At 30.2% G+C, this 21,460-nt stretch overlaps 6 protein-coding genes across 17 annotated transcripts; 3 read left to right on the top strand and 3 right to left on the bottom strand.

Moving 5' to 3' along the window:
• The first annotated feature begins 138 nt into the window (after positions 1 to 138).
• Positions 139 to 5,002, top strand: LOC143361723 (golgin subfamily A member 2). 4 transcript variants are annotated; one of them, XM_076801320.1, is made up of 13 exons: positions 139 to 330; positions 614 to 691; positions 785 to 1,234; positions 1,320 to 1,515; positions 1,583 to 1,890; positions 1,981 to 2,157; positions 2,357 to 2,575; positions 2,651 to 2,836; positions 2,945 to 3,196; positions 3,269 to 3,569; positions 3,648 to 3,845; positions 3,958 to 4,139; positions 4,862 to 5,002. In XM_076801320.1, exons 1-12 carry the CDS (start codon positions 286 to 288, stop codon positions 4,134 to 4,136), a joined length of 2,589 nt encoding a protein of 862 aa, XP_076657435.1. In that variant the 5' UTR covers positions 139 to 285; the 3' UTR covers positions 4,137 to 4,139; positions 4,862 to 5,002. The 4 variants fall into 4 exon arrangements, with proteins under 4 accessions (XP_076657435.1, XP_076657434.1, XP_076657432.1 ...); XM_076801319.1 differs by having other exon boundaries at positions 4,851 to 4,983; XM_076801317.1 differs by lacking the exon at positions 4,862 to 5,002 and having other exon boundaries at positions 3,958 to 4,520.
• Positions 4,558 to 5,938, bottom strand: Rpp30 (ribonuclease P protein subunit Rpp30). The gene is made up of 3 exons (XM_076801323.1): positions 5,186 to 5,938; positions 4,874 to 5,021; positions 4,558 to 4,757 (listed from the first exon to the last, which is right to left on the bottom strand). The coding sequence occupies exons 1-3, from the start codon at positions 5,816 to 5,818 to the stop codon at positions 4,654 to 4,656; spliced, it is 885 nt and encodes a 294-aa protein (XP_076657438.1). The 5' UTR covers positions 5,819 to 5,938; the 3' UTR covers positions 4,558 to 4,653.
• Positions 5,939 to 6,233: 295 nt separating this feature from the next.
• Positions 6,234 to 10,090, bottom strand: Ssrp (structure specific recognition protein). Its single transcript, XM_076801322.1, has 14 exons — positions 9,853 to 10,090; positions 9,487 to 9,672; positions 9,151 to 9,366; positions 8,878 to 9,053; positions 8,658 to 8,793; positions 8,478 to 8,581; positions 8,265 to 8,393; positions 7,905 to 8,196; positions 7,661 to 7,819; positions 7,433 to 7,582; positions 7,069 to 7,260; positions 6,730 to 6,987; positions 6,577 to 6,651; positions 6,234 to 6,499 (listed from the first exon to the last, which is right to left on the bottom strand). The coding sequence occupies exons 1-14, from the start codon at positions 9,901 to 9,903 to the stop codon at positions 6,380 to 6,382; spliced, it is 2,244 nt and encodes a 747-aa protein (XP_076657437.1). The 5' UTR covers positions 9,904 to 10,090; the 3' UTR covers positions 6,234 to 6,379.
• A 206-nt stretch (positions 10,091 to 10,296) lies between these two features.
• Positions 10,297 to 12,246, top strand: Urod (uroporphyrinogen decarboxylase). Of its 4 annotated transcripts, none has more exons than XM_076801429.1 (7): positions 10,297 to 10,378; positions 10,612 to 10,947; positions 11,026 to 11,184; positions 11,305 to 11,466; positions 11,544 to 11,681; positions 11,787 to 11,960; positions 12,033 to 12,246. In XM_076801429.1, the coding sequence occupies exons 1-7, from the start codon at positions 10,322 to 10,324 to the stop codon at positions 12,171 to 12,173; spliced, it is 1,167 nt and encodes a 388-aa protein (XP_076657544.1). In that variant the 5' UTR covers positions 10,297 to 10,321; the 3' UTR covers positions 12,174 to 12,246. The 4 variants fall into 4 exon arrangements, with proteins under 4 accessions (XP_076657544.1, XP_076657547.1, XP_076657545.1 ...); XM_076801432.1 differs by having other exon boundaries at positions 10,333 to 10,352; XM_076801430.1 differs by lacking the exon at positions 10,297 to 10,378 and adding an exon at positions 10,406 to 10,534.
• Positions 12,247 to 12,845: 599 nt separating this feature from the next.
• Positions 12,846 to 18,645, top strand: Eef5 (eukaryotic translation elongation factor 5). 5 transcript variants are annotated; one of them, XM_076800758.1, is made up of 5 exons: positions 12,853 to 12,979; positions 13,074 to 13,237; positions 14,132 to 14,427; positions 14,693 to 14,827; positions 15,081 to 18,645. In XM_076800758.1, exons 3-5 carry the CDS (start codon positions 14,152 to 14,154, stop codon positions 15,150 to 15,152), a joined length of 483 nt encoding a protein of 160 aa, XP_076656873.1. In that variant the 5' UTR covers positions 12,853 to 12,979; positions 13,074 to 13,237; positions 14,132 to 14,151; the 3' UTR covers positions 15,153 to 18,645. The 5 variants fall into 5 exon arrangements, with proteins under 5 accessions (XP_076656876.1, XP_076656873.1, XP_076656875.1 ...); XM_076800760.1 differs by having other exon boundaries at positions 12,873 to 12,979; positions 13,103 to 13,237; XM_076800759.1 differs by having other exon boundaries at positions 12,879 to 13,013; positions 13,103 to 13,237.
• On the bottom strand, positions 18,275 to 20,934 carry Cpb (F-actin-capping protein subunit beta). Of its 2 annotated transcripts, none has more exons than XM_076800750.1 (4): positions 20,775 to 20,934; positions 19,903 to 20,114; positions 19,436 to 19,808; positions 18,275 to 19,321 (listed from the first exon to the last, which is right to left on the bottom strand). In XM_076800750.1, the coding sequence occupies exons 1-4, from the start codon at positions 20,775 to 20,777 to the stop codon at positions 19,088 to 19,090; spliced, it is 822 nt and encodes a 273-aa protein (XP_076656865.1). In that variant the 5' UTR covers positions 20,778 to 20,934; the 3' UTR covers positions 18,275 to 19,087. The 2 variants fall into 2 exon arrangements, with proteins under 2 accessions (XP_076656865.1, XP_076656866.1); XM_076800751.1 differs by having other exon boundaries at positions 20,869 to 20,929.
• Between the last annotated feature and the right edge of the window lie 526 nt (positions 20,935 to 21,460).

Genomic DNA, 21,460 nt, shown 5'->3' on the forward strand with positions numbered 1-21,460 from the left:
GTGATTGGTCTACTCATGTACCTCGTCTATGGTTTTAGCATGGAACACTGCACCAGACGGTAAAGAACGTTGACTGTAAATTAAATTTGTAGGTAGATGGCGTTAAGTGAAAACAAGGGATTGTCAATCTAAGAAAACAGTTTTGTCAATGGAGAGGAAGAACTGATTAGGCATGAGATAACCTCGATTTTAAATAATACAATATTTTTAATAATGATGATGTAAATACTTGATCTAAAATATAATCGAGAGACTCAACTGTTTGTTTTTGTGTCATATTTCAAAATGAATTTAAGTAAAACTGAAAAATTAGTGGCTGCCAAAAAAAAGGTATTGCTTTTTCGATGTACTGACAGCCACGTAAATAATTGTACGAGAGCTAAAATTCATGAAAAATTACAATTTCTAGTCACATATTATTTTACAAGCGTGTATCATACATTCGTTGCAGAGAGAAAACAAATTTTTACGTGTGGCTTAAATTGTTTTAAGATTTCCAAATGTTATACTTTTAGGTTATTTTAACTGTCAAATATTTGCTCTAATCACTTGTCACTGGTCAGAACTACTTCTTTGTTATGAAGTTCTTAGAAATATTTTTTGTTATTTATAGCTCAGAGAATTTCAAGAGAACAAAATGAAACAAGATGGTTCTGTAAAACGGAAACAACATTCAATGGATTTCTTACAGGTAAATAAGTTACAGATCTGTTGATAATGCATACATTGTAATTAATAATTACAAAAAAAAAAAGTTAAATCAATATGTTTAATTAATTTGCAGAGTCAAAACGTGGAAACTAATATATCAGATTCCAAACTTAATACAATATCTACATTGGAAACTTGTGCAAATGGTAAATCTGTTCCCGATCAAAATTTTCAAAGAAATGATACACCATCTGTAGATACAATAGTAAATACAGAAAATACTATGAATCATGAAGGTTCGCCTAGAGTGGCAGAAGAAACTGCTAAACCTATGCAAGAAGCATCACAAGCTAAATTAAATTCAGGGGTTGAAAACAAAGTGGAGTTAAGTGATTTTCCAAAAGTGCAAAAAGAACATCTGTTGGAGATGGCATCTGCAGTTGCAGATGTTCTAACAAATGATTCTGAACACTCTGAAACAACTTTGGACTGTGATTTGGTGTGTCGTAATCAGTTCTTAAGTTCATGTTTAGAAGAGCAGAAAAAAATTGATAATGAATTATACATAGAGCTCAGTAATTCTGTAAGTATACGTAATTGTTGTATTACATTTCACCTAATCTCAGTATTAGATCCTATGATATTTCTGAAATTTATTGATCAACTAGCACAGCAAAATTAAGGAACTAGAAGCTAAGTTAGCAACAAAAGAAATGGAATTCCAAGTGCAATTAGCACGCGAAGTGAACCCTTTGAAAGAACAATTACAAATTCATACTCAAACAACTGGGATCTTAATAGCAGAAAAGGCAGAGCTCACTGCTGCTCTTAGCCAAGCTCAACAGAGCGCTAGACAAAGCACAGGTTTGTTTTTTTTTTTTCTATTGTAACAAACGTATTTGAAAACTTATAAAAAGATAATATTTTCCAGAAGAGATAGAAGAATTAACAGGAAAGTTAAAAAGTTCTCAAGTACATATAATTGAATTGGAGAAAGAAACAACTGGTTTAAAAACTGCTAATGAAGAATTAAAGAAAAATTATCATCATTTGCAAAATGAACGTGAATCTTTGGAAAACAAATTTTTGGAATTGAAGAAAGAAAAAGAAGATTTAAATTTAGAGGCATCTGAATTGAAACAGAAATTAAATCTAAAGAAAACAGAATTAATAGCTGTTCAACAAGAACTTAATGAAAAAACAGCATTACTCTCTTTGAGTGAACTTAGAATACAACAGGTAGTAAGATATGCATCTATTGTTATTGTTGTATCTAAGTACCATTAATAATAGAATCGAATTAAAACTATGTTTCTACTTGTTTTGTAGATGAAAGGTGCTACACCTACGGAAGAAGAAAAGTACGCAGCAAATGTTTTAGAACAAGAACTTGCACATGTCAAAGAATCTCTAAACGTTGTTAGTACTGAAAAAGACGAAGCCAATAAACAGTACCAGAATTATGTTAAACAGTTGGATATGCAACAAACTAAGCTATTAGAAGAGGTGTGTTTTATTTTAATATATATTAAGTTTAATTACTAACGTGTTTGTTGTATATAATTATGTATTGTATGGAGTGTTATTATTATTATTCATCATTCATTTTCATAATTGGATATTGCCAAATGACGTGATTTAGGTCTTGGGATTTAGCACCACACTCACAAGTATTGTCTAAATAAAGTTAATGAATTATTTATAGATTCAGAAACAGAATAAGACTATAGAAAACTTACAATCAAGAGAACAGAGCTATGTACAAAGGTTGTCAGAACTTGAGCAACAATTGCAAAAAGAAAGAGAAAAATTAGAAAATCTATTACCTTTACAAGATCGTCAAAATGAAATGAATAATCTATTAAAAAACATAGACGAGCTTAGTCTAGAGCAAGAAAGACTACACATTACACTTGCTGAAAAGGTCAGCCATACTTATAGATATTATAATAAATTTAAGTTTGTTATAGAGGTTTAATTAAGACTCTTTTATATTCAGGACTCACAAATCGAAATTTTAACAAAAGACATAAACGACATGCGCGAAGCAGGTAACAACGAGGCTGAAGTAACAAAATTAGCTAGTGCTCTTGAGAGTGAACAGTTAGGAGCATCTAGAGCACTTCATCAGAATCAACAGTTGAAAGAACAATTGATTGATATGGAGAATGCTTTTGTTTCCCTAGTAAGTCTATCTTTGTAAATGAACCATCAAATTGAGTTTGCAGATTTATTTAGAAAAAAAAAAATAAATAAATACAAATTATGGAAAATTCTAACTTGAATTTTTAAGAGTAATGCAAAGTTGGACTTAACGGAACAACTTCAAGCAGAGCGTTCTATTGGACGAAAGTTAAATGCCCAGTTAAACAATGTTGAAACTGAATTAGAACAAATGAAAGAGACATTAAAGGAAAAAGAATCTGTACTTGAAGAACTTGAAAAGGAAAGACTTCAGAGTGCTCAGATAGCTGATCAAATGCAGCACTATCAAGCACAGTCTCATCATGCTGATATTTTCCAACAAGAACTTCAAAATGCTTTGGTAAATAATTGCAATATCTAGCACATATTATTGTAAAATATGATTTATTTGAAATATATGTTCTTTTCTTAGATCACCATTGAAAAATTGGAGAAAGAGAAGAAAGATCTTATGGAAATGATAAAAGAGAAAGATCAAACCAGTACTTCTTCTGAAAAAGATTCGAGTACTGTTACTGCCACTAATGACTCTAATTTGACAGAAAAAATAAATTCAGAGAAATTAGAAGGAAGTGATGTAATAGTATCTGAACCTATGAAACAATTAGAACAAAGATTCAAGCAAACAATGGAACGAGTGGCCGAACTAACAGAAGAGAAGCAAAAGCTTGAACATCTTGTGTTACAATTACAAAGTGAAACCGAAACAATAGGTATACGTTTCTAGAGAAAAATATTAACCCGTTTCATATGAAAATTTGTATATTATATTTCCAAAACTATGTTTCTAGGGGAATACATAACGTTGTATCAAAAGCAGAGAGCAGTGCTTAAAAACAGGGCAACAGAAAAAGAACAACTATTTCGACAATTGCTTGAACAAAGAAATCAACAACAAGAACAACTTCATAAATTGAAGATCTTGGTTAGTGATTTCCTTAGAAAAGAATACATTCATTCTAATGGGACAGAACACATACCACAAACAGGTATACTTTCCAAAGATTTGTGTGCTTTCATTTTCTAAATTATTGACGTAAATGGATTTTTCATAATAATAAAATATAAATCGTACATTAATGTTAATGTAATTTTTTTTAGAAATGGGTGCTAATGACATTGTTTCCGCAAAGAAAACAAAAGAATCCGTTACAGAAAACAAAAGTGTTTCTGACCTACTAGATATTTTGACAGACATAAAAGATTGTAAGGATTCGTGCTTATTTGAGCCGAATTTCCATCCATGTCCTTGGTGTTCTGGAAAGTTAATAACAGTCTAAAAAGTACGGTGTATGCAATACTTTCTAATATAAGATTTTTAATTAACAACGATTTGTAGAATATAATTGTATATAAGATATATAATAATAGTAACTTGTAAATGATCGATGTGAGAAATGTTTCCTTAAAAACAACTGTTCTTTCAAAGATGCATACGAAAGGAAAATTAAATTTATATAGCTTCAAGCCACTATTTTGGAGAATGGTTAGATTAAAAGAAGTACATTTTTCAAAAATATTCTGTTTGTATTTGTCTATTTGAAACTATCTTCTAATAAGATCAATATTGTACATGTTATTTTATGATAACGATTCTTTGAAACAAACAACTTTGCTTTTAAATACTTGAAATTCTAAATAAAAGCTACATTTAAATACATCTATGAAGCTTTATCCTTAATATCTTTAGAAGGTGAATACAGTACTTTCTAGTAGACTTCTTTATTTTTTTCTTATACAAATTTTAATAGAATTGCTTGCTGTAATTTATTTGGTAAAAAAAAAGGTGGAACACTTTTACAACTTCAGTTTTTTTGATAGTCCCCCATTATCTTCAATATCGTCTACTGTTTCTTTTTCTTCTTCAATTATGAATGCTGCTTTTCCTCTTCGTCTTCTTTCTAAAAAAAATGTACGAAATAGTAATAATAACAATTAATATTCAGTAATAAATATGTATGTTAAAATAAAACATTGTTCCTCTTTATTTATAGTTTTGTTTTAGATGTATACATACCAGCTCTCAGAAGAAGCTTTTTACATTGATGTGATACTGATGCTTTGGCTTTAATTTCATTCAGTCCAAGTATGCGTGATAAATTAATTAAATCATATGGGTCTCTAATTGTTTTGGCATCATTAACACCGCTAGATAGTATAACATTCTGCAAGAAGGTAATATTAAAGTACAATTGCTATAAATAATTAACAAACTTTATATAATTATATATTTTATGAAACTGTGTAATATATTTAATAATATTCATGTTAATACAAATATTTTTAGTTATAATAAAGTATAAACTGCTTGGTACTAGTGCTAACATACCTTACTTTTTCCGTATGTATGAAACAAGTGTGCATAATGTATAGTAAGTTTTCTATATTCTGTATTTAACAGATCTACATACTGAATTTCAAAATGTACCCCTCTTTCGATAGCTTGTTTATACAGCTTTTTATTCAGTTTGAAAGTTGTAGAAGATGCTTTCAATGTAATTATATCACAATTTAATTGAGTGCATGCAAACTGTAATGCATTTTGTGTTCTTGGAGTAAAAGCGTATAAATCATATTTCTTTAAACCTGCACAATGATTTAATATATGCGTTTTTGCTGGGTCAGAGCAAAGAAACGTAATCCGATTAAAAATTTTTAATTTTCCGTGAAAATCCCTTTTTATACTTTCTATATCAAATGTATTTAGTATATTACTCTGGAGTGATTCCCCTTCGTCATTTTTCTTTTTTTTCTTCTTATCTGGTACGACGGCACTTTCATCTAAATTAATATTTAATGCTACTGTTTTAAATCCTAATTCGTGCAATCTTGACAAAACGAGATATAAATTCTGTCTATCACTTGGATCGTTTACACATAAATCATAAAATCCTATAGTTTGTCTAATATCCATGCTACGAAGTATATTGAATCTAAATAAAAGGACAGTTGAAACAATCATGCATTACTTTTCACGTGAATTTATTTGAATTATTGAAATGAAAATATTTTTATTAAAAAATTGTATCTTGTATTCAAGTCTGAATCTTTTTTTAGGTTATGTTCGTTATTATTTAAACGTAAATCTTAACCTATAAAATACATTTACCACGATCAAATGTTCCTCTGTTCGTGCAATTTTCTTGTACTTGATCTTATTTGTTGGTAACTTATTGATAATTTGTTGATAGATAAGAATAATATTATATACGCAATATTTTATTACTTCTAGAAAGCATTATTTATTAATTATCACCACTTTCTGAATTATCAATGAAGAGTGCGGATCATTAATTACAAAGTTTCAGTATTTAAATAAACGTTTAATCAAATTGTTAATTCGCAAAGAATTATTACTTCGGAATACAAATATTAAAAAAAAATTAAATAAATTGCCATAAGACAAATATAAAGATTTAATATAATGTAGCCTTGCAGTCTAAACAGTTTACAATTGAAAATGTACTTTAATATTTTTTTAAAGTACTAATATTATATGCATATGTACAGTGATTCTTATTAATTAATCACTTTCTTTAGATTCTGCATCACTGGATGGTGGAGTACTTTCAATAGGCTCTTCTTCACTGCCTTCATCAGATTCGTCTTTCTTTTCTTTCTTTGCCTTTTTATCATCATCCTCCTATCAGCCAATAAGTTTTGAATTTTATATCGTAATTAAATTAAATTATAGCATTAATCAAATAGTGAAAAAATTACCGCAGCGCGTTTGTCTCCTCTTCTCTTCCCTTTGTTTTCATCGCTATCCTCATCTGAACGTTTCTTGTCTGTTTTCTGTGAAATTGGTTCATAAATGTAAAAAAGTTGTACAATGATGGGTATACAGAAAAACACAATACACTAGGATTCTACCTTGGTGTCGTCATCGCTGCTACTGTCATCATCGCTAATATATTCCTTACTCTTGAAAGAATTTCCTGACATCTGCTTAGTAGGAGATTCTTTTTTCACTTCTTTCTTTTTCTTTTCTCCTTTTTCTTTCTTTTCACCCTTCTCTTTCTTTTCTGTCTTTTCTTTCTTTTCCTTCGCCTGACCACCTCCACTAGCTTCATATTCTTTCATTGAAGCTGCATACTCTTTTTTCGCTTTTGCTGCCTTCTCTTCCCATTCCTAAATAGTAATCAAAATTTAGTATTTAGTTTCTGTATCACAGTAAGTAAAGATCAAATATATTTATTTATATATTCTTACAGATTTATCTTTGAGCTCCCTCCACATTTCTCCTCCCTTTTTCGCAATTTCTGTAACCGCAATTCCTGGATTGTCTGCTTTAATTTTTTCTCGAGCACTGTTCAACCATATCATGAATGCTGTTGGCGGTCGCTTAGGTTTGTTTGCATCTCTTTCTGCCTTTTGCTTTCTAGGCTTCCTTGGTTTTTCTGACTAAAAATATTAATAGGATTAATGCTTATAGGATTGCATTTTTTAATATTTAATTGATAACAATTTCATATACTATTAATATCTTAATAAGCCTCGACAATATTTGCTATTAGTTATTAGATATTAATAACAAATATTATCGAGTCTTATTTAAACGTTAAACAATACATACCACTGTTTTAGCAGATTTCGATTTCTTTTCCTTCTTCTCTTTCTTTTCTTTTTTGTCTTTCTTCTGACTCTTTCCAGACGCATCAGAATCATTTTCACTTTCAGAAGTATTGGGATTACTATCATACTCTTCTGGTACATCACTCTCATCCTAAAACAAAATAAACGTGTTACAATGTACACATAGATAACTTGATTTTAATGAAATTGTATTAAGTAGAATCCGTACTTGATTGGGATTGAAATCTTCATCTGTAGACTCTTCTTCAGAGTCCTGATTATCTTCTGCATCCCTTTCTTGCGCCTCAGCTTTAACTCTTGCCAAATATGCATCAGGTTCATCTTCTTGATCGCTATCGCCAAAGTCATTGTCGTAGTTTAGTTTATCCTGTTACAAAGAAAAATATTTCTAATTATTTTTTTTACTATCGAAACGAATATTTTAATGTTGCTGAATAAAGTATCGTACTTACACTCTTGCCTCTATTCTTAACACGCAATTTCTTTGAAGTAATAAAATCAAATAATTTTCCATATTCCTCTTTTTCAATACTGCTAAATGTGTGAACAACGCCACTGGTTAATTCAATTTCGAAATCGAAAGATCTGGTAGAGCCACCACCGCGAGCGAAGTTTACAGACGCGATTTCTTCAAACCGAATATGAATTGGAGGTTTGTGAACATAAATGAAACCCCTTTCCAAGGGGTAGAGGTAGCCTGCAGCTGCTTTAAAGGAGCAACTAATTGACGGTGCTCCAGAATGACTGAAAATTAAGACGAAAAATACAGATAAAGGAAATGGAAATATTCAAATTTTAGTACAGGTATTTACCTTGTGAAATTACCGGGACCAGTAATTTTTCTGTTTATTATAACTTTCATTACTTTTCCTAAGACTTCGTATGTTGGTCCTGACAACTCTTTCGTTAATTTGTCTTCATATTTATCCTTCAATTCTTTCCTGCAAATAGGACAAGATATTAAAACTTTCTATTCTAATTTTGAACTTACTTTCCTATTAGTAGTAAGATTGTATTTTATGTACTCGGAAAAGGGTAGTTCGATAGAAGTTTCTTCTTCTTGATTGAACAATAATACCAAATAATGATAACGAGTTTGGCCTTGCTTAATTGGCGGATCTAAACTGACCTGAAAAATATATTCAGCAATAAGCAAATAATAAATAGAAAATTGAACAAATCTTATACGTTTACAAAACACTTACCACAAAGTACATTTGCCTGCTGTCTTTATGTGGTAAAAGGAACAACCTTAAAACTGTTGACATTGGAATTTTGTAATCAAATGTTTTACCATGCAATTGGAAAAATGACTGAAATATTTTTATATCGTAGCGACCACTGAAATAAAAAAATCAATTGAATATATGATGAACTATTCCTGTCAATTCGAAATAAAGGTGCAGATTGAATATAAATATTTACCGTGGTGTAAGGCATTGAATTTCTCTAAATATAGCAATAGCATCTCCACTGACACTAATAACAGAAGCTTTCTCCATAACTTGTTGATGAAATGCTTCCACAGGATCCTGGTCTATGCTATCACTGACTGGAATATGAAACCTCATTTCCATTAGACTTACAGGAGCATCATCATTCTAGAAAGTTTATTAACATATAATCAAATATTATTGCAAGTTCATAAAGTATATGGAACAAGAAATATTACCCCTGATGCTATAAAATAGAATTTACCTGATGGAACTCCAATGTAACTTCGTTCTTTCCAGTATTGCATTGGGACACATCGTACAATGGAATTTCAAAAGCAGTATGATGACCAACATCAAAACTTAAAACTGAACCATTGAACCTGGCTGTACCCCAATTCCAACCTTTCAAACTAAGTTCCTTTTCCAACATATCTTTCTTATAATTTTGTGCAAAAAACTTAGCAATTTTTTCCTGATCCTGCATAAAAATTATTTAATGTTTATCAAAGTTATGAAGTACAGTAGAACTCTATTAAAAAAAAAAACAGATAATGTTTTTATAAACCAGTTGCTATATGTTTTATAATTTCATACTTACCGCATCTTTGAAACCACGAAACCTATGCAATGTACCATTCTTTAGAAATATACGTAGGCCCCAGGTACCAATGAATTTTTGATAATTTACCATTTCCATATCCGATGCTGAAATTTGTTCTACCTTTCCTGTTTTTTGGTTTTTGAAAATTAAGTGTTGATCTGTTAACTTCAGCCGTCCGGGAGTCTATAGAAATGAATGGATAAATAAATCAATCAAATAATTCCATTGTAGGCAAATAAACTATACATATATAATTTTTTATGACACTCTAACCTTAAACATTTATTCAACCGAATTATACAAACAAAATTGAGGAAATGTATAATTTGTTGCTGAGCCAGATATATGTTTATCAATAATTACCATAGCTCCCTTCACTTCTGCAATTACATCTGTGTATTCCAAAAAATCCATTTTCGAGTTTGTTTGAACAGAATTTGTTTCTTATATTACTCTATTAGCTAACAGTGAAACACATAACCTCGGAATCAAACTTTTGCTGATAATAACTACTTTTTTTAACTTCGAACAAAGAGAATTCAGAATTGCCCGAAACACTTCAACAGAAATGCACGCGCCAATCTTATGTGCTCCTTTCAAAATTTTTCCGTGAATATAATTGCTCTAAACCATAAACCAGGAGAAATAAAGAGGTTCTAACAGAAGCAAGGAGGTTTAATAAAAAATTCTTGGTTCACGTAAACCGTTGAGTGCAGCACTGTACCGGAGGCATCAAAATTCAAGGCAGACCCCTTTCAAGGAATTACAACATTTTTGGGACACCCTGCATAGATACAAACATTGGTCAAATAAATCAAAGACGGAAACATAGATGAACAAAATATACTTCCAAAACACTATTGGTGACAACTATATAGTTACATATATAGTACGTGATGCATGCATAAAAGAAAGTGCAATTCATCTTTCAATATTTATTTTATTAAACTTGTGTTTTCTAAATACTTTTTAATTGATTCATAGGTTATAAGTATTAAGTAAAATACAGTAATAAGTATAAATAAGATAATAAAGAATCATACAAGTTTGTAACTAATTTATCGTATTTTTTTATCATTTATATTAAATAATTATACAAATTAATAATATCTTATTTTACAGATTCATATAGTCTATCATCATCAATTTTGTGTATTAATAATGGCACAATCAGATTTTCCTACATTAAAAAATGACTTCATCTTAAAAGCTGCATGTGGAGAATCAGTAACACGGATTCCAATTTGGATAATGCGTCAAGCTGGCAGATATCTTCCTGAATTCCAAGAAGTTAGATCAAAGCATGACTTTTTTTCTGTGTGTCAAACACCAGCCTTAGCTTCTGAAGTTACTTTGCAACCTTTGAAAAGATTTGACTTGGATGCCAGCATTATTTTCTCTGATATTCTAGTAATCCCTCAGGCAATGGGTTTAACAGTCGAAATGGTCCCTGGAACGGTTTGTTTGTTTCTTGTTTCTCTATATTTTATTAAAATGAAACCATGAAAGTGTTTGATAATAAAGTATTAATCGCAGGGACCAGTTTTACCAAAGCCATTAAACGATCCATCAGATTTAACTAGACTAATTCAACCAAATGTAGAAAAGGATTTAAAATATGTAGGAGAAGCTATAACGTTAACAAGACATAAATTGGAAGGAAAAGTTCCATTAATTGGCTTTACTGGTGCACCAGTGAGTAAAATATATCTCTTTATACTAACACAACTACTTTTTGAACATTTTTCCATATTTATTTGTACAACTATGTATATAGATTTTATACTAAAATTACATATACTTATAAATTATTAGTGGACATTAATGAGCTACATGATCCAAGGTGGTGGTAGTTCAACAATGACTAAAGCAAGGTCTTGGTTGTATAAGTATCCAGAAGATTCCCACAAACTTTTACAAATGATCACAAATGTAATTGTAGATTATCTGGTTATGCAAGTGAAAGCTGGAGCACAAGTATATATAAAACTACTTTCACAGTGTTAATTTTATTTATTTATTTTATAATTCTCAAGATTGTTTTTCTTTTGTAGTTACTACAAGTGTTTGAAAGTCACGCTGATTTTCTTAATGACGAATTGTTTACAAATTATTCATTTAAATACTTGAAAGAGATTAGCGAGAAGGTCAGAAAACGACTCAAGGAAGAACAAATTCCTCAAGTACCAATGGTAATATTGAGATCGTGCAGGAATTAAAATGATTAATACACTTTTGAAGTATATAAACTAAAACTAAATCAAGCATAAACTGAGAACAGAAATATTCAATTTTAGATAGCATTTCCCAAAGGTGCAACAATGAATTCTCTGGAAATGCTAGCAAAATCGAAGGCTTATGAAGTGTTAGGTCTAGATTGGACTGTGGATTCAGTAGAAGCAAGAAAACGGTTGGGTCCAGATGTTACTTTACAAGGAAATTTGGATCCTTGTGCATTATATGCTTCTGAGGTGTGTGCATCATACTAGAGACATCTGTTTTATTTTCTATTAATGAAATATTAAATAATTCTCTTTATATAGGAGGAAATAACAAATCGAGGACGAGAAATGGCAATGAAATTTGGTAAAACTCGATATATTGCAAATTTGGGACACGGTATTTTACCAGACACACCAATTAAATCTGTTGAAGCTCTAATAAAAGGAATTCATTCAGTGTAGTCCATCATTCCGACATTTTCCATATATTTTTTATTGTACACATTTATAATAAATAGATTTTATTGTTGAAGTACGCTCGAATTTTATTTAAACTGACTATTTAGTCCATATCTTCGTCTATAGTAGTCCATATCTATAGACAGACAAGTTGTGTTAGTGCAGTGCAAAGAAGTTGAAACTTATATAATTTCATATATTATAACAATTTTTGGCGCATCTTGCATTCCATTATTCAAATTTTGCCACGCAGAACAGCGCTTGCGCACCACGCAGAGCATTCTTACAATAGTAAGAAATTCTGGCATTATTTGGGAGTCAACTTTCAATGCGCATGCGTCCGTAAGTAGTGTGCATGCGCCATTACATTACTAATCTCACAAAGTTGCTGAGATGATTGAAAAATAATGTATAAAATATTATTAATAAAAGTGTCTATTTATTTAAAGAATTAAAAAACAAAAGTGAATAGTGACTTTACAAATTATGAATCACAGATGATCACAGACATCTAACGGGAACATTTATGTCTGGCTGTACAATTCGTCTTAAAAAAAGTGACTGTATATGTAGATTTTCAAGGTCATCCAATTTGGAGACATAAATATCGAAAGCTCCAACAGGAGTTTCGCGTCTACTGTTCTATGTGCAACTAGCATGAACTGGTAATAAAACGTCACGTTCAACTCTACCCCGCGCAGACTTTCAGTCGGAATCCGTGGATCTATTCGGGTGGCCCCCTGTCGCCGATTAGCGGTTCGCGCAAGCGCAACCAACTCTTCTGGTTAGAGTGTCCATTTTGATCACATGTGAGTATCTCCAGTCTGTTCTCCTTTTTTCACGGTGAGTCTAGTTGAATGACTTGTGATCGCTTGAGTAAATTTGTAAAACGTGTGTTGGAAGCTCCAGAAAATAAAGAGCTACATTATTAGAAACCAGTTGACATCCGTGATATCTGAAACCTTCTCCGAGAGTCGGCAACTTCGACGACGAACCGCACGCAATCCTTTTCGCGCCATCTTCTTGAGGAAAACGGTGAAAAAACCGCAGTAAACTCGTCCTCGAAGGTAATTCGACTTTCACGAGGCTCTCCGGTTGATTTTTCATATAAAAGCTTCGATATCCAAAGAACTGTCAGTCGGGTTAAAACTTTGGTTATCTCGTACTTCCACAACGTGTTCGTGCACTTTGCCTTCATTATTCAAAAGCTTTTTGAAGCTATTCGCATTCCAGTTAATCTTTTAGAAAATTTTCTTCAGTCAATTTGTTCCATGATGTTTTCTTTTTTACCACTTATTTTACTAGTTTTTTAGTACTTTCAAAATATTTGAACTTTTTGGAGTGCTACATGGTTTCCATTGCATACCTGAGAAAGACGAAAATTTTTCTCTGATAAACCTAAATAACATATATAATTAGTTATTAAAATTTTCACATTTGACATGATTTGGTGACTGCATTATATGTTAAACAATAAATGCAATTTTTAAACTTCAGTCGGAAATAATAAAAAAATTGATTGTTTTGTTCCAAAACATAATAAGATATGTTTAATAATTCCACATTCTCTAATCATATTTTATTTTATATACTTGCTTTTACGTACTATTAAAATTTTATAATATAAGCAAAATATTGTTTTGATGGCATCACATTTTAAACAAACTTCATCTTATTCAAACTATTATATCTCTTTCTGTTTTGAATCTCTTCTGTTCACAGTTGTAATTTTATTGCAACCTTCATAGATTTATTATAGATGAAAGTATTTTTAGATTGACAACATTTCCAAATTAATTAAATATTAAAAACATTAAAACGCTAATAATTCCATAGTTCATTAAATTTTTCATTTTGTTTCACAATATTTAGAATTACTCTCATATTGGAGTAATACATATATTTAAATATATAAAATTGTTTAAATGTAATAATTGATTTATTTTTAATTATTATTGCAGATTAACAAGAAAAACCCAGAATGGCAGATATAGAGGATACTCACTTCGAAACCGGAGACTCCGGTGCATCTGTAACATACCCAATGCAGTGCTCAGCACTGCGTAAAAATGGGTTCGTCATGCTCAAATCCCGGCCATGTAAAATTGTAGAAATGTCAACCTCCAAGACAGGAAAGCATGGTCATGCCAAAGTACATCTTGTAGGCATTGACATTTTTACATCAAAGAAATATGAGGATATATGTCCCTCTACGCACAATATGGACGTGCCGTTCGTCAAACGGGAAGACTACCAGGTTTGTTTCTATTACTAGTTCTTATGGAAAGTATAAAATATATTATTTTTATGCTGCATGTTTACTTACTTTTGAATTGGGGATGTAGCTACTATATCGTCATTAGGATTAAGCAAATACATTTTTAAACTATTTTGTATAGAATGTTGGACACTTATTGTTTTTATTATCTTAGTACAGTATATGTGTATATATAGAATAATCTTATTGTATAAACGAATAAATAAAGATTTTAATAAAATGTATCTGTATATTTATGTTATAGCTAGCAGATATATCCGACGATGGCTACTTATGCCTGATGGCTGATAATGGTGAACTCCGTGAGGATTTGAAAATTCCTGATGGTGACCTAGGTACTCAGTTACGTGCTGACCATGATGCTGGGAAGGAGCTTCTTGTAAGTACTGTTAGAGCTGTATAAGAGTTGATTTTTACATTAGCTTCCTATTTATCAATTCCAGTGCTATATTATGATTTGTTTAAACGCGTTGTTTTATTTCTGTTTAAAAAGCGTGTTTTATTGATTTATATAAAATTGTAATACATTGCAAATACTTCTACCTTTATTAACGGATTTATTTGATTATACAAGTTTATATTGAAAATTTTCAAGGAAGATTAGAAAAAAACAGAAGTGAATTTTTTTCTAGTGCACTGTGCTGAAAGCCTGTGGTGAAGAGGTCGTGATCGCCATCAAAACCAATACTGCCATCGATAAATAATTGTGTTCAGTCCAAACTCCACCATCACATTAAAGAGAAAACAAAACACACACAGCTAATATATTATTAAGCGAAACCTAAGATACAATACAAGATGATCAGTGGTTAAAATAAGAACTACCAACAACAAATAGGAAAGGAAAGAAGTGGGGGGCACTTGAAAATGAATAAAAAGAAGGATAAAGAAACGAAGAAAAGGAATGAGACACACATAATTAAAAATGAAGAGAAGTGCAAAGTAAACGTACGTGAGCGTGTAAGTGTGAGGGAGGAGAGGATTACAAATAACGCAAAAGAATAACAAATAAAAAGAGAATAAACCAGGAAACAGTATCAGCTTAGATCTTGAGAAAAAAAGAATGTTTTGGCGGTTTAAGATATTAAGATTAAAAGGCAATTTTGACGGTCGAAAATTTGAGGAAAGAAATTTTGCCTTTATTTGTAATTTTTAAAACTTCAATGTAATTAGAATTCTATTTATATTGGAATTCCCAATTGCTTTATAATAATAATTGTACCAAGTTCTTACTATTATCAGAATGTTCTTGTACTTCCAATGCACATAGAATTCTAATTACTTAAAAAGTTTTATTCCCTTACAATAACCCTTTCTCTCTTAATACTTCACTCGAGATTTAAAATTTTTCGTGAATTTGATTTTTAAATTTTCTACCATGCTCAAATTACAACTCTAATAGACTTAGGTAGAATTCCAATATTTGTCATATCTTAATTTTGTTACATCTGACCTGATTCTAAATTCCTATCCCATAATGATTTCGGACCCCTTTTTGATACATATAACATCAAACCAATTCTACCTAACATTACGTAAAATCCTATACTTTTGAAATTTCATTAAAAATATTTACATTTTGTTAAATATCATTAATATTCTCTACGAGTCCAAAACTATTTTTACTGATTTTTGACTTGTTAAAATTTGTTCTTGTATAGGTTGTTTAGATTCTTCAAATTTTTTGCATTCTTACTTACAGTTACTATACATTAAAGGTTACAACAACTAGACATATTTTTTAATTTTCCAAATTTATGAAAAAAATGTGAAATTAATATTTCTCATAAAAGACTCAAGTACAATTCTTTACTCGAAATTTCAGATTTTAATATTTAATTTTGAAAACTGGAAATTAATGCTAAATATAGATCTGAGAAATGATATCAACATTTTAAACATTTTTTGTAATTTTATTTGCTGTTCTATATCTATGAATTATCGAGCAAAAAATTTAGTTTATTTGTCAGAATTCAAATTTTGTATTTCGAACTGTGAAAACTTCATTTGAAAGATGAAATGCCGAAAAATGAAAACATTAATGTTGCATACTACAATTTTAGATTGAATCGAAAGATATGAATTTTTATTTGAAATTTAATGTAACAATTTTTGTCTTGTATTTAAAACTCGAATACGAATCAGATTATACCATCAGCAAAAAAGATTAAAATTATAAGAAAAATGAATAATAAGAAACAACTAAGCTATTATAATCTAAGCAGACTAATTTAAGATTAAGACGACCTAGATAAATGAATTTAATCTACGAGGGGGAAAAAAAAAAACAAAAAAAAACGAATCAATCGGCCTCTTGGTCGAATTTCAACCACGAGAGACGGAAACTATTCTTTTCTGCTTCTCGATACTCTGTTTAAATTAAATATATACCACTGCTGGTTTTCATCCAGATGCTAACGAGTTACTTAACATAAATTTTAAGTATTGGAAATATAATAAAAATATTCATTTATGTTATAGGCACAGATGTGAAATGGTATTTCAAGAATATGTACATCTAATTTAATGAAAAATTGCCAAACAATTTCTGATATTTATCTGCCACTAATACTATAGTAAGTTAATGTATACATTTTATTTTTAAAGTGCAGAAAATTTATTTGGTATTTAAAATTGATACTTATATAGTCGCATGTATGTGTGGTTTAACTTGAAGATATTCTTGAAATATTATTTTTTATTTCATACGCGTACAGTAAATAATGAAGTATTTATTACGAGAGAAAAGCATAAAATACGGTATAATACAACTGTATATGAATGTTTTTTTTAAATATACCAGCATTGGTGTATATAGACAAACAAAAATGCATATACACATACACACGTATACAAAACACACGCAGCGGTAAAATATATGGAAATACACATAATTATATGTGAAAGTACACGATTGTGGAATTTGAAGGAGAAAACACAAACGTAAAATATATAAATAAACGAATACCAACGAGCATTTGTTTATACGGCCGAGGTCAATGAAGGACAAATAAAGGAAACAGAAAGCCGTCGGTGCTTTTAAGTCACTTTCGATATAATATTTCGTTTCATTTTTTACAATGATATTTTGTAAGATGTTTGGGTTTTGACGATTTCGTCACCAATTCTTTTTTTTTTAATTGCTTTTCTCATGTTATGTTTATCTGTTAATTAATGCTACTTAAATTGTACCGAAATATTTTTATTGGAAATTATAGATTAGAAATACATACATATATACATTCAATTCATAGCTTTGTAATTAGTAGTGCTTTTACATTTATAATTTCGTAATTTCACTAAAGTGCTATTAGAATAATTGATATAAAAGTTAACGTTGATAATAGTGATGAAAAGAAAAATTCAGTTGCATTACATTTAAACATTTTTTTAAACGTTAATATTTATTCTTTTTTTCTAGCTTAATTCAAAAGGATCGTTTTATATTACAGCTCTCTGTTCACAAATACTTTTGCTTTATATAAAGTTCAATTATTTGATTTTATCTTTAAATTGCTTTAACTAATTGGGTAGGAAGTCATGGAAGAGACTGTTAAAAATTTATTCGCAAATATTCTCTTTAATATTCCTACATTTTCAAACATTAATACTCTTATATTTTGTATTATTAATAATCATTAATGATTAAAAAAACATTACGAGTGCCATTACATATATATATGTGCTCACGCTTATATGAGCGCTGCACGCACATCACTCACACTCACGCACACACACATACCCAGCATTCATACAGAAACACACACCTACACGTGTAGAACATGTCGAAAGATATGTAACACAGAAATAAGAATGTGTCTATATGTGCATTAATCTTAATTCTTTTATAATTTATTCGTTGTAAAAATTAGATGCATTTGTACAAGTACAAGGACATGTTTTTGTAACTTAAACCTACACAGACTGACTATAGTGTGTATGATCAACCAGATTATAGATATCGTATTATTACAATTTTTTAAAAATTCATTAACCACTACAATGACTTTGTACGTTCCTGTAAGTTGAATTTTCAAAAAGAATAGCAAGGTCCACAGCGATTTATAAAGTGAAAAATAAACAATGCATAAAACTATGAAAATGTATGGAACATCATAACAATGCTTTATAAATTAATACTTAATACGTGCATGATTAAATTAATGAAAATAATACAAAAAAGAGTGCACAATAAAATGAAGTATAAGTACATGAAATTGTTATTTATGTATTTCAATGAAAAATCTTGAAACATAAATATTGCATTCTATAAAAATGATACAAGTCGATTATTATCTAGTTAACATCAATTTAAGGTGTTACATACCTTTAAACACATCCTATATATAAAACTCAGACACTCGTAATGTCTTTTAATATTTTATTCAAAATCTCGATATAATTAATAATTGATATTCAATTACTTTTTTTTTTTGTTAATTCTTTAATACTTCAGGAAAAAATTCATCTTTACTGTTGCACCCTGCATATCACAGGAAACTGTTCAAAATTGTTGTCACAGTAATTGCAACAATTCGAATCTTAATTTCATCATTTACGATTATTTGTATCTTTCTTATTTTGTTTTGTTTTATTGACACTCTTCAGAATCCGAGGAGAGTTGATGTTCCTCGTAGGATCAATTGTTTGCATTTCTCCTTTGTAATGCAGCCGCAAGATCCTGTCTAAGGGCAGCTTGTTGTCTCTGGTCAGCCAAAGACTGTACAGATCTCAAGCCATTGACAATATCTTTTGTTTTTCCGAAATAAATTTCATTCAAGGTATTTCGAATCTTATTTTCCATGTCTTCGACCATACGCCCAATGTTGGCAATATGGGGAGAACTTTCACTTATTTGGGCATCTTGTTCAACCTATAAGTTTTCAATAATTATGTGATATTAATTACTAGAATTACTTATTCCATTATATAAAAACATTTAATCAGAAATCAAGTGTACTAAAATCAAAGACGATTAAAAACAAACCTGTCTGGTAAGACTACCACCAAGATTCATTGTTCCCGATCCATGCTTATTGGTCTGTAACCAAAGCATTGCAGTGGAAGTCAATTTGTAATGTGCAATTCTTCCATTTGATTTCTCTTGAACTTCCACAACATGAATAGAATCCCAGCAACCCTTAATTTTTTTCGAACCATCTCCAGCTTTTTTAATGAGAATTACTGCTGCAAAACCATGATCCAAATCCCACAGATATACAGAAGAAACTCCACCTTCAAAATAAAGTTCTCTGTATTGATCAAATGCATGATTTGCATCAATCTCTAACTTTCTGAGTCTTTCAGAAGGCATTGAACCATCTTCTAGTGGAGGATCATATGTATTACTCCAAGGAGATCTAAAAATTATAATATTTTTAATATATCCTGACAGAATAATTCTATATCGATAACAACAGGAAGAAAAGTTAAAATTTATTTCAAATTAGTTACCTATAAGAATCCCCATCTCTGTTGTAATCACAAAGTAAATAATCTTTCCCAGATTCTTTATCTTTCGCAATTTTTAAAGGCTGATCAACTGAAGATAAAAGATCTTCGCAGAGAGTTGGCACAAGATCTATTAAATCGCTTAAATTCTTTTCTATTTGCTGTGGTGGCAACCTTCTCATCAAATCCAATGCACAATCCATTTGTTGCTCCGTCTTTGGAAATAATATGTAAATACAACATTTAATTTTATTCTCTATACTGAGCAAGTTAGCAAATTGAATCTCAAAACAATTTTACTTGAACTTTGAGAAACAAATTTCATATTTCAATAGCTGACTTTAGGTTTACTCTCACTTTTCAGAACTCATTCATATTATTTTACATAACAATCAATGAAGAACAATTAACTGTCATTATTTACAATTGCCAGTGAAAAGAATAAGAATAGAAAGATTTTCAGATATAAACCTGTATTTGTTAATTTGGGAACAATCATCGATTTAATAAACAATTAAAATAATGCAGAGAATCAATATTATTAAAAAAAATGAAAGACATTGTTATGTCTTAATGCTTTTCCAAAATGTATCGTAGAACCGAGATTTTAATGTATGTCAGTGGAGAGCGCCATTTTGACATTTATCTCATTTAAGGTTAGGTCAAAAAATTTTTTCAGCGGTTTAAAATTGTGAAAAAACAATGTTTTCCACATCAAATAACGATTACAAATTTAATCGGAGGTAGAGTATTTCAGGAAATCATGTTTCGTTGTGATAAAGGCTGTTTACTATCAGTTTTAACAATAGTATTCGATGACAGCATTAACAGAAAGATATAACATTGTACTTATTGTTGGAGAGCGTTGAACTCACCATTTTAAACGATTGAAAAATTTTACGAGCGTCGATCAGAGCATCAATCAATAAAAATTACAAAATGAATGAAAAATTTAGCGAAACTGTTTACCCTCTAACCCGCATTCAGCCACCGAAAACGAATATTCGAGGGGCGTGTCAAGACTAGCGTTGATTGGTTAATATGTAATACAATGCTATCAACTTAATATAAGTAAAAAACTAACTAATGGATATATTTACAAATGATTAAAAAAAGACAACAAATTGTAAGCATGACAATTATTCTATAGTATTCGAACTTAAGAGGAAGTGATCAATAAATATTAACAAAAATTCTCTAGACAAAAATATTAAACCTCTTGCTCTAGACTTAATCTTTTTAGAAAATCTCGCATATTTTTCGCGTTATGACAAATTTTTCATTTTGCCTATTTTGCAAGAAGGACATGTGTACAAAAATGATTTCGTTTGAACATAGGGACTTTTATTCATTCCAAATGTAATATCAGAGAGGAAATGAGACTGATCACGCCCGGGATTTTGGTCTCCCGGGATAGTGCTGCCCCCTACTCCAATTTTTAGCCTGGACCAGAACCTGCATCATTAGCAGCGGATTCCAAATAATGCCAGTGTTGTTGCTACTTCTATGTTAAAAGAGGCTCTGATCCAGCTTAAAAGATGATTCAGGTTCTAATACAGGC

This window comes from Halictus rubicundus, chromosome 15, assembly GCF_050948215.1.
Source record: "Halictus rubicundus isolate RS-2024b chromosome 15, iyHalRubi1_principal, whole genome shotgun sequence".
NCBI lineage: Eukaryota > Metazoa > Arthropoda > Insecta > Hymenoptera > Halictidae > Halictus > Halictus rubicundus.